Source organism: Bubalus bubalis, chromosome 5 (genome assembly GCF_019923935.1).
Source record: "Bubalus bubalis isolate 160015118507 breed Murrah chromosome 5, NDDB_SH_1, whole genome shotgun sequence".
In the NCBI taxonomy this organism is placed as follows: Eukaryota; Metazoa; Chordata; class Mammalia; order Artiodactyla; family Bovidae; genus Bubalus; species Bubalus bubalis.
In genome coordinates, this window is record NC_059161.1 from 106281129 (window position 1) to 106293703 (window position 12575).

Genomic DNA, 12575 nt, shown 5'->3' on the forward strand with positions numbered 1-12575 from the left:
AAATCAGTCCTGAATATTCATTGGAAGGACTGATGCTGAAGCTGAAACTTCAATACTCTGGCCACCTGATGTGAAGGACTGACTCATTGGAAAAGACCCTGATGCTGGGAAAAATTGAAGGCGGGAGGATAAGGGGACGACAGAGGATGAGATGGTTGGATGGCATCACCGACTCTATGGACAAGAGTTCGAGTAAACTCCGGGAGTTGGTGATGGACAGGGAGGCCTGGAGTGCTACAGTCCATGGGGTTGCAAAGAGTTGGACACGACTGAGTGACTAAATGGGAAAAAAGAAGGAACTAAAATAAATGACCTAAGCTTTTGCCTTAAGAACCTAGAGAAGGAAAATAAACCCAAAATAGAATGAATGAAACAATGAAGATAGGGAAATCCATGAAATATAAAAAAGAAAAAAAATGCAGAATCACTGAAACCAACAGCTGTTCTTGGGCCTTCCCTGGTAGCGCAGCAGATGGAAATCTGCCCGTGGTTCCATCCCTGGTCGTGAGATTACATGGGCCATAGAGCAGCTGGGCCCGTGTGACACAACTACTGAGCCCACGCTCTAGAGCCCACGAGCCACAACTACCAAAGCCCCCGTGCCTAGAGCCTGCGTTCCACAACAAGAGGGGCCACTGCAATGAGAAGCCCACGCATCACAACGAAGAGTAGCCCCTGATTGCTGAAATTCAGAAGCCCACCAAAGCAATCAAGACTCAGGGCAACCAAAATAAATAAAAATTACTAAAAACAAAAAACAAAAACAGAGTGTAAAGTTTTTCTTTAAAAAGCTGGTAAGAAAGAAAAAAAAAAAAAGCTGGTAAGAACCAGCTGGAAATAATAAATCAATAAAATTGATAAACCTCCAGACTGATCAAAAATAAAGATGTCAATGACATACAGCAGGTTTAAAAAAGAGGACACTATTACAAGATTCTGGAAACACTAAAAGGATAATAAGGGACTTCTGTGATCATGTTTATGCCATTAAATTCAATGACCTAGATGAAATGCAAAAAATTTTCTCGGAACACACAAGTTATCAAAATGGAATTAAAAAGAAATGAGTAGCACTCTATCTATTAAGGAAATTGAGTTCATAATTTTAAAACTTCCCAATAGGGACTTCCTTATAGTCCAGTGGCTAAGACTCTGTGCTCCCAATGCAGGGGGCCCAGGTCTGATCCCTGGTCACGGAACTAGACCCCACATCCCACACCGGAGTTCACACCCCACAGTGAAGACCTGGCGCGGTCAAGTAAATAAATAAAAACATTAAACAAACAAAAACTTCCCATTAAACAAAAGCAAAACAACTCCAGGCCCACATAACTTTTAACCGGCAAACACTATGAAAACATTCAGGGAAGAAATGATACCAACTCCTTCAGAATACAGAGGAATTGCTTCCTAGCTCATTTTAGGAGGCAGCATGATCCCAAAAATAAAACCAACAGCCATTCACAGTAACAAAAACTACAGATTTAATACCCTTCATGAACACACATGTAAAGATCCTAATGAAATGTCAGCAAAATTGTATTCAGTGATTCAAATATAAAAAGGATAAGATACATTACAACCAAGCTTAAACATTTCAAAAGGAATCAGTACAATCCATCATCTTCACAAAATAAATATACTCAATTCAGCAGAACAAAAGCATTTGACAGAATTCAACATCCATGCATGACACTCTTTGGACACTAGGGAAAGAAGGGGACTTTCTCAACCTGATAAAGAGCATTTATAAGAAATCTACAGGGCTTCCCTGGTAGCTCAATGGTAAAGAATCCACATGTCAATGCAGGAGACACGGGTATGATCCCTGGTCTGGGAAGATCCCACTTAGCTGCCAGCAGCTAAGCCCATGCACCACAGCTATTGAACCTGTGCTCTAGAGTCCAGGAACCACAACTCCTGAGCCCATGCACCCCAACTACTGAAGCCTAAGCACAAGAGAAGTCACCGTAACGAGAAGCCCATGCACTGCAACAGAGTCGTTCCCTGCCCTCCACAACTACAGAAAAGCCCACACACAGCAACAAAGACCTAGAACAGCCAAAAATAAATAAATTATTTTTTTAAAAATCTATAGCTACCACACACTTAACAGTAAAAGACTGAATGCTTTAACTGTAAAGACTGAGACAAAACAAGAATGCCCACTATCACCACTTGTAATCAACAATGTAATGAAGTCCTGGACAGAATAAGAGTAAAGAAAAAATGCATACAGATTAGAAAAGAAGCAAATTCACCTTTATTTGCAGACAACATGATGATATACACAGAAAACCCAAAGGGATCTTTTTAAAAATTTACAATAGGAGTCGGACACGACTGAGCGACTTCACTTTCACTTTCATGCATTGGAGAAGGAAATGGCAGCCCACTCCAGTGTTCTTGCCTGGAGAATCCCAGGGACAGGGGAGCCTGGTGGGCTGCCGTCTATGGGGCTGCACAGAGTCGGACACGACTGAAGTGACTTAGCAGCAGCAGCAGCAGTAGTATACAATATAAAATACTTAAAAAGATTTTCTACTGTATCCAGCATGTTTAGTTGCATTTAAGGGAGAGGTTCACATCAAATATCTAGCAAATCATTCCTAGAAATCCAAACTGGCTTGTTATTTTCTAATCCCATCTATGTAAAGTTGTTACCAGACCTTTATCCACCTTATTCACCAGACCTGTCTCTGAACAACTTCTCATTGTTTAAAAACAACTCTGAAAGGATGAATACACATCAAGAATAGAAAATTGAAGATATGTGAAATGTGCTTACATCAATTCTCCAGGAGTTCCAAAAAAGATTAAAGAAATGATAGGTTTACTGAAAGAAGTTCATAATCCCTCAAAGGGTTACTCATAAGGGATCAGTACTTTTGTTCTAAGTTATCTTACAGTTAAATTGACCTTTTGGTGTATAGTTCTGTGGATTTTAACACATGTGGAGTCTTGTAACCACTACCAAAATCAGGATCCAGAACAGTTCCAACACCTCAAAAGACTCCCTTGGAATATTCCTTTTAAGCCACATCTCTAGCTCAACTACCTCAGCTCCTGGCAACCACGGATATGTTCTTCATTATTTATTTTTTTCTTTCCCAGACTGTCAAACAATGGAATAATGCAGAATATAATCTTCTAAGACTGGCTTCTGGCACTCAGCATAATGCTGAGACTCATCAAAGTTACTGTATGTTAGTAATAGTTCCTTTCCTGCTATATAGTATTCCACTACATGAATGTATCACAGTTTATCCATTTAAACAACCCACCTGGGTTGTTTCCAGCTTCTGGCAATTATAAATGGAGCTGCTATAAACATACATTTTGTGTGAACATATGTTTTGCTTCTCTAACAGTGAAATTTGCTTGACCATCTGGTAAGTAGATGTTAAATTTATAAGGAGTTGCCAAATCATTTTCCGGAGTGGCTGGACCACTTTGCATTGCCATTAGCAAATTATGAGAGTTCTACTTGCTCTGCATCCTCTGGCACTGACTCTCTCTCGTCAGTGTAATAGATGCATATCCCTGATGGCTAATAGGGGCTGAGTGTCATTTCATGTGCTATTCGCTATCTGTGTATCTTCTTGGGTGAACTGTCTTTTTACTCATTTTTTAATTGGGCTACTTTCTCACTGCTAAGTTTTGAGAGTTCCTTATACTACACATGCTGCTGCTGCTGCTGCTGCTAAGTCACTTCAGTCGTGTCCAACTCTGTGCGACCCCATAGACGGCAGCCTACCCAGCTTCCCCGTCCCTGGGATTCTCCAGGCAAGAACACTGGAGCGGGTTGTCATTTCCTTCTCCAGTGCATGAAAGTGAAAAGTGAAAAGGAAGTCGCTCAGTCGTGTCCGATTCTGTGTGACCCCATGGACTGCAGCCTACCAGGCTCCTCCAGACACGGGATTTTCCAGGCAAGAGTACTGAACTGGGGTGCCATTGCCTTCTCCATACTACACATGCTAGACATAAGTAAGTCCTTTGTCAGATATGTGATTTGTAAATATATTTTCCCCACCTGTAGCTTACCTTCCAATTTCTTAAGTCTCTTTCATACAGCAAATATTTTCAATTTAATAAAGTGTAATGTAGCGATTTTTTTTTTCTTTCACGGATCATGCTTCTGCTGTCACTTCTAACAACCACTGCCTTGGGACCGCAACTCCTCTGCTCAGAGAGGAAGTTCTCCTCCTTCAGGGTTTCAGGTGCTTGCACTGCCAGGAGACCACTTTCCTGTTCTTTGAACCTGAACTAGAGGGCTTCTCCAGGAGCACTCCTGTCTGCAGGGATGCTCACTGCCAGGGTTCAAGTCCCAGGGTGGGGGATGGAGAGGAGGGGACTCAGATGGGAAAAAGGTAAATTAGCTCCTGGTTCAGTGGTTTTTCGAATTCCAGTCTTTCCCCCTGCTCTGCCTGCTACAATTTTCTTTCGAGAATCCTTAAAGAGCATTCTATTCTATCCAGTCCATTCAAGGGGACAGACAGGGTGGAGTGTTCTTTGCTCCTTCTTAGCCAGAGCTAGAATCACAAATGTTTTTTGGAATACACAAGTTGTGACTTCTCTGGTAAATTCAACCTCCCTGCATAAAACTCTTATTTTACATGCACACACTCACACAGATAAAAATAAACATATACGTAGTGAGATTAAAACATCAAAAGGACACCAGGATTGTCTTCACCATATCACATGTAACTACCTCCAACTGAGAGAAGACAAAGGACCAAGGAAAGAGTTAAACTCTACTCAGAATTTCTACAGTCTCAATAAACAGCAGATGTAGATGACAGAGAAATCAGTCTGCTTTTTATATAAAACTTATATTTTTAAATCATAAAGTAATTCACACTCATTTTAAAGCTCCAGCAATACAGACATGAACATTTTAGCCGATATTCTGGATTCTTTCCCTCCCAATCTTGTAGATTGTAGAGATACTATTATTAACAGTTTGGTATATATCTTTCCTCATTATCTGTATATACTTTAATATATATAACATCATAGAGCATATACAGGTTTTTATGATTTTCTTATATTTAACAAAACATCTTCAAACATGGGATTTGATTATATAATTATTCATCAACTTGCCTGTCTCACCTAACAATGTATCATGTACAGCTCTGGACTCAGTAAACAATAGTTGAATCTTATTCCATTGTAAAGATCTAACATAATTAGACATTAGACATGCAAGCTGATTTCAGCATTCACTCTCTAAACAACCCTATAATTAACATCGTATACATTCTCTAACATTGATTCACCAACACAGGACTGCTGGGTCAAAAAACTATATATGTATTTTAAACATAAACAGATACTGACCAATTATCTTCCCTAATTCACATTCCCAGCAGCAAGTATAAGTGTTCTTTTCCCCAAAAACCTCCCCATAACTGATTATTATCAATCTTTTTACAATCTTTCCAATCTGATGGCTAAAACCCATGGCATCTTGCTCTGCATTTCTCACGCCCCTAATTGTTTATTGTTTATTGTCTCATATTTTCTCTTTTGTGGGTTGCCTTTTCATAGTCTGTTCTTCTAGTGGATTATGTATCTTTTTTCCATTTATACATTAAGATTAAGCCTTTCTTTATATACAGATTTTTCATCACAAATAAATGTATATTATATAGATAAAAATGTATTACTTCTCATTATGCCTCAGGGCTTTAAGGACATCAGTTTCATTTTTCATGCAGAAAGTTGAGGAGGATTACACATTTCAATATAAAGAGCATTTATTTATTATGAAGTTTATTCAGCAATTAATTACTGTGTTTTTATGACTTGCAAGGCATTATGCTAGGAACTTAAGACATCAGTGTATATCCTTTAGGAGCTTAAGTCTAATGGGGCAGCTAAGTCAGAAACAAAGAGATACTTCAAGTGATAACTGAAGCAGTATGTGATGGAACGGCAAAAATTGGTGACCAAGAGTAAACAACAGGAGGTTCCTTTGTGTTCATGTCATTTTTGCCTAAATGCAAATCAGAGTAAAAGCTAAAGATGATTACATAAACTCAAAGCCTGGTTTCAAAGCCAACGGTCTCCAAAGTGAGGTAAGCGCACCCAAGGCCAAGCACTCAGTAACCCATTCAGTAACAGAAGAAAATGTTGAAGCTGCTATTATAATAACTTCTGTATTTTTTAGAAAGGGGGGAGGGAAAGCCACAAAAGTTTATAAATTTGTCTTCTTTAATCTTTATGAGTTTTTAGTCCTGGAAGACTCATGCGATCTGTATATCAAGCAGGTCACTCCTCACAGTCTGTTTACAAGGTAACTTGCTAAGTTACTTCAGTCGTGTCCGACCCTGTATGACCCCATAGATGGCAGCCCACCAGGCTCCCCCGTCCCTGGGATTCTCCAGGCAAGAACACTGGAGTGGGTTGCCATTTCCTTCTCCAATGCATGAAAGTGAAAAGTGAAAGTGAAGTCACTCAGTCATGTCTGACTCTTAGCCCCTCCTGGCCTGCAGCCTACCAGGCTCCTCCATCCATGGGATTTTCCAGGCAAGAGTACTGGAGTGGGTTGCCATTGCCTTCTCCCAAGGTAACTCGGGGGCAGCATAAAAGTCCACACCCAGAGGGGTTACAATGGGACCTTCACCATGCTGCGGTATTCATCAGGCTAAGTAATTCTCAAGGTATATTACCTAATTTTAACTACTAATTTTAAAACTATCCTTCCCAAAATAAGCAAGTGGCTTACACTGATTACTCCAAAGAAACGATGAACTGAAATAATAACAGTAGTACTGATACAAGTACGAGCAAACAAGAAAATGGCCGAGCTGCCACTTGTCCTAACAGGTGCTCTTCACTGGCCACAAGAAGTGAAACAGAGATGGTCTAATCTGATCTGACAAAAGGCCAGCCTCCCTCCAAAAAAATTTTCAAATTATGATAAAGGCTGATCTGAAGCAGACTTATATTTAGTTATTTTTAATTCAAAACCTTACCATGAGTATATACTGAGCTATTCACTTATGAGTACAATTTAGAAACATACTGTCAAATCAGTAATAACACAACAATATGGATTTTGAGACTGGCTCCTTCTCCCAGGCCCCAGGTACATCAAACAGAGGGAGCTGAACTTTTCACATCCCAGTTCACCACATGCCCCAGGATCGTCCCTGTTAATACATAAGTTAATTGGTCAGGGGCCAACAAGGGACAGCAGACTGTGGTCAGTAACATGTGGATGATCTGGACTGTGCAGCTGGAGGCCTGAGCTGCCAGCCAGCATGCAGTGCATGGGCCTCTCATCATTCCCTTAACCTCACAACACAGGTCATTTTACAACAATGAAAACTTTAATTCCTGTTTTTCACATTGCAGGGTGGTTTACTCTAGGGGTGCAAGCCCAAAACTGCTTTACTGACAGGACTGCATGATCAAAAAAGCTTAGAGGACACAGCTGTAAGCTATGTTCTTTGCTCTAGATATCACTCCCTCTCAAAATTCTGCGGTAAGAGCTACAGGTGAGAAAGGAAATGACCTGCTTTGGGGGGAGGTTAACTTCAGGGACAGTCACATAAAATGTTTACAGAAAACAACCATGGAGTCCCACGCAAAGGTTAAAGCAAAGTTTGTCAAGATCCTACATCCTTCTTAGAAATTACTTACTGGTTAGCTTACAAAATGTTTTTTTAAGTTTTCTCTAGTTGTTTCCTTTTTACCATGTTGAAAGGAAAAATCTTCTTGAGAACAAGGTCCAAGTCTCAGATTTCAGGTTGGCTGTATGATGGTAGCTAATCATCTACCTGATTTTGGGCTTCAGTTTCTACATTTGTAAAATGAAAGGAGATCAATGTAGGTATAAAGTTACTTCCAAATCCATGTTTACGGTTCTAAGAAGAGCTGTTACAGTAGTTACTCTTGACATGTGTCCTGGTAAAGGCATCACTGCATAAACAAACACCCTTCGTGGCAGTGGAAGCCTAACTGATAATATGGCTACCTACAATATTAAGGTAACAGAATAGACTGAGCAATAGACACCAGCAAAGTCATAAGAGTTTTCATTAATCATTCACTCAGGGAAATGTAAAGAACACCTGCTGCTGCTGCTGCTGCTAAGTCGCTTCAGTCGTGTCCGATTCTGTGCGACCCCATAGATGGCAGCCCACTAGGCTCCCCCATTCCTGGGATTCTCCAGGCAAGAACACTGGAGTGGGTTGCCATTTCCTTCTCCAATACATGAAAGTGAAAAGTGAAAGTGAAGTCGCTCAGTCATGTCCAACTCTTCGCAACCCCATGGACTGCAGCCCACCAGGCTCCTCTGTCCATGGGATTCTCCAGGCAAGAGTACTGAAGTGGGGTGCCATCGCCTTCTCCGAAAGAACACCTACTATATACCAATCAGGGTATTAGGTACTTAGGGATAAAGAATGAATAAGACAAAATTCTTGCTACAATCCATTCGTTCATTCACCAGGTGTTTCTTGAATGCCTACTCAATGTGTCAGTCACTGTTTGAGAAACACCTTGATACGGCCCTGAACACAAAAGACACAGTCCAAAATCAGAAAAAGAAAAGGAGGGGCTGCTGCTACTGCTAAGTCGCTTCAGTCGTGTCTGACTCTGTGCAGCCCCATAGATGGCAGCCCACCAGGCTCCCCCGTCCCTGGGATTCTCCAGGCAAGAACACTGGAATGGGTTGCCATTTCCTTCTCCAATGCATGAAAGTGAAAAGTGAAAGTAAAGTCGCTCAGTCGTGTCTGACTCTTCGCAACCCCATGGACTGCAGCCTACCAGGCTCCTCCGTTCATGAGATTCTCCAGGCAAGAGTACTGGAGTGGGTTGCCATTGCCTTCTCCAAAAGGAGGGGCAAGGATACCAAAAAAAAAAGGCTTGTAGCTAGCTGAATACCCTCCTCCACAAGGAGCAGAAAAAGCAGAACAAGATATAAAATTCTATAAGACAGCTATGAATACATCTGTGGTGATTATTATAACAAAGTCCCCAAGTTCTTTGATACTTCTCCATCAAGAGGAAAGAATCTATGTTTCTCCCTCTCAAATCTGAGCTCTCTGACTACTTCAGTAATAAAATACCACAGGAGTGACACTCGGTCAGTGATACTCAGCAGGCTCAGGCCTCAGAAACTGGCAGCTTCCTATTTCTGTCTCTTGAAATGTTCACTCTTGGAGCCCAGCCGCCATGCTGTCCAGAGGCCCAGGGCACGGGCAAGTGTCCTTGCTCAAAATCATCATGACATGTGACTGAGGGTACCACCAAATGATACCAGCCTGAGTCATCCCAGGGGACAAGTCTTTCCAGCAGAGGCTCTGGACATGATGGAACAGAAACAAAGCATCCCTGCTTTGCCCTGGCCAAAATCCTGACTGCTATGATTTGGGATGATTTGTTACACAGTAGTAGATGATTCAGAGAAGGCACTGGCGACCCACTCCAGTACTCTTGCCTGGAAACTCCCATGGACGGAGGAGCCTAGTAGGCTGCAGTCCATGGGATCGCTAAGAGTCGGACACGACTGAGCGACTTCACTTTCACGCATTAGAGAAGGAAATGGCAACCCACTCCAGTGTTCTTGCCTGGAGAATCCCAGGGATGGGGGAGCCTGGTGGGCTGCCATCTATGGGGTCACAGAGTCGGACATGACTGATGTGACTTAGCAGCAGTAGTAGATGATTGGAACACAGTTAAGATATAAGAGGTATTTCTCACATACTGATATCTTGAATCCAATTACTTTTTCTAAATAGTATATAAGTACCATTAAAGTTAATTAACTAGAGAGAAAACCAAGATCTAGAAAACCGTATTTAAACTCTCATGAGGCTCAAAATCCTGACGATTATCAAATAAAACAAAGACAGAAAAAGAGATTGGACAGATAACCATTAAAATTTCTCATGGCATTAACAAGTACTCTGTATTAACAGAGTTAAGTATCCAAGTTTATTCACTGGGCAATTATTTACAAAGTATATTAATGACATTAAATGCCGAGAAGAAACATAAAGGAAGGAAGGGGGTTAGGGAATGTTGCAGATAGTGGTTATGATGGGGAGGGCCTGCCAACATTGCCATGACATTTGTGTCCAGACCTTACAAAAGTGGAGGGAGTAAGCCATGTGAATACATGAGAAAAGAGTTTTCCAGATAGAGCAAATAGTAAGTACAAAGGCCTTGGGGCCAGTGTGGCTTTGGTTGATTGAGCAAGAAAGCAGTATTAATAAAAAATGAGGTCACAGAGGAAACTGGGGGCCAGAGAATAAAGGCAAATTCTAATAAAAACCTTTCAGCTGGAATCAGAGGAACCAAATTCAACCAGAGCAGGAATGTTCTTGTCTGTTTTGTTCACCAATTAATCTCCAGCACCGGTAACAATGGTTAACCCCTGGTAGAACGAATGAGGTCTTGGCTGTCACTTAACAGCTATTTGACTTTTAACAAATGACTCCTCTTTTTTTGGGGGGGGGGGGGGCGCGCCTCACCACAAAGCTTGCAGGATCCTCAGTTCCCCAACCAGGGAATGAACCTGAGCCATGGCAGTGAAAGCACTGAGTCCTAACCACTGGACCTCCAGGGAAATTCCATGACTCCCAACTTTTTGAGCCTCAATTCTAATCTTTAAAACTGTAGCAACAATCCCTCCCCACCTCACAGAGTCACAGTGAGGGTTAAGAATACAGAAGTATTTTGCAAGCTGCAGAGCATCGTATATAGGTAAGATCTTTACATTATTATTGAAAAAGTTAATAGCAATTATTATTAACAACAACAACGATTTCTACCTTGTCCCATTTAATCCCAAACTCTGAATCATGCTCTCCCTCCATGTGGCAGGGAATTCAAGCAGGGCAATCTTTCCTGAAGCACCAGGTAATGAAGTTTAAGCACTTAAAGGCTTCTGTAAATGAGTGGTAGTAATTAAGATATGATAATTATTCCTACTAACTTTTCCTTGAAACTCTAAGGGGGAAGAAAACAAACAAAGGAGACAGTTTCCACGTGAAGGTTCCACACTCTTTTGTAATATCTGGTGTGCTTGCAAACCTTTTTTATTCTATCAAAACGCAAGAACATTTGACAACTTCCCTCCTGTTTTGTTCCTCACGTAATCTTACATCAGCTTGCTGAAAGAATGGAGGGAAAAGGGGAAAATGAGGAACATTCTCAAGATGGCAAAGACGTTTCTTAGAGAGGCCAGCTAAGCCAATCAATCTCAAACTGCCTGAATCCCACTTAGGGACAGAAAAAAATCTACTACCCAACTCACTCCAGCTGGAGACAGCTTCAGTTTTCTCATCTGTAAATGGGGATTCTATTACCTTCTTAAGGATGCTTCAACTCTGTAACTAAATAATGCACACAAAAGCATTTGGCATATATATGCTAAGAACTCACTAGACCCTGGCTGAACCTGAGTATTTTTCATATATTCAACAAATACTAAGTAAACAGCTATAATATGCCAGTCAGGACCATAAACAAAAAGGACAAAAATCTAGTTCTCCTGGAGCTAACATGTACCTCCTGTCACTCGCCATTGGCCCCTTCTGTTTTCTGAAACTACATCTGGCTTCCAGCACGACCTCCGCCCCACAGAGTCCTTTGGGATTTTGCAGATAGCCATCGCGCACCCTCCACCCCGCTTTCTCTGGCCTAAACAAACAGCCTCAGATCTTTCAAGGAGTAAGCAAGGATATGGCAACAGGGAGCTAGAATGGGGCTGGGTGGGGCGAAGGCAGGTTCCCAGGCGCCTCGGCCGGAAAAGAAATGAATAGAACCTCACAGACTTCAGGCCAAGGTCACGAAGGGCTGGTCCAACTCAGGTGTGTCAGCTGACACCTCTCCCAGGAACGGCTTCCCTCCCCTCCCAGGCCCCACAGCGGTCCCGGCCCTACGGTGAATGCGGGAGAGCCGGTATGGCACTCATCCTATGTCTTCGCCTTTTCTTCCCGGTCGCCTCGGAGAGAATTCCCTGCATCATTCTCGGCGTTTCCAGGTTTCCCCCTCCCTGGACCCTGCCCCTCCGCTCCCTGAGGCCCCTCTGGGAGCTACCTCACACCCAAGCTCTCCGTCTCTTCATCGCCTCGGGCACCCGCCGGGCCCCTGAGACGCCTGCGCCCATCCGCACTCACCTGCGAGCCCAGTCCCGGCCCCTCCATCTCCCCAGTGGCGGCAGCGACTCGACAAAGTGGCGGCGGCGGCCCGCTGGCCAGCCCGCCTCGAGCCGTTTCTACTCCCACTTCCTCCTGTGACTCCGCCTCCACCGCGTCCCTGGCTCGAGCGCTGCGCCGTCAATCGGCCTCGAAAGAGCCAATCCATGGCCTCCTCTCGGCTGGGGGCGGGACTCTCGCGCCGCCAGGGAGGCTAGTGGAGAACTGCGAGTCGGAGGCCCCGCCCACGCCCCGCCCACGCAGGGTGCTAAGAGCCGCTGGCCAAGGCTGCGCACTGCTTGCCCAGGTAGGTGTCCACCTGTCCCCATGCCTCATTCTGCCGCTGGTGTAGGTCCAGTATCTGGCGGTTATTCCAACGTCAGCCACCATCTGCAGAGTGCAAATCGGGACTTG

The 12575-nt window shown here is 43.0% G+C and overlaps 1 protein-coding gene across 3 annotated transcripts in view; it reads right to left on the reverse strand.

Moving 5' to 3' along the window:
• The window catches only part of ZDHHC13 (zinc finger DHHC-type palmitoyltransferase 13), a 52603-nt gene extending 40305 nt beyond the window's left edge, over window positions 1–12298 (reverse strand). For all 3 annotated transcript variants that reach the window (XM_044943492.1, XM_025286298.2, XM_006045633.3), the window contains exon 1: window positions 12144–12298. In XM_044943492.1, the coding sequence (XP_044799427.1) occupies window positions 12144–12170 (27 nt within the window). In that variant the 5' untranslated portion in view covers window positions 12171–12298. The remainder of the gene's footprint in view (window positions 1–12143) is intronic.
• Between the last annotated feature and the right edge of the window lie 277 nt (window positions 12299–12575).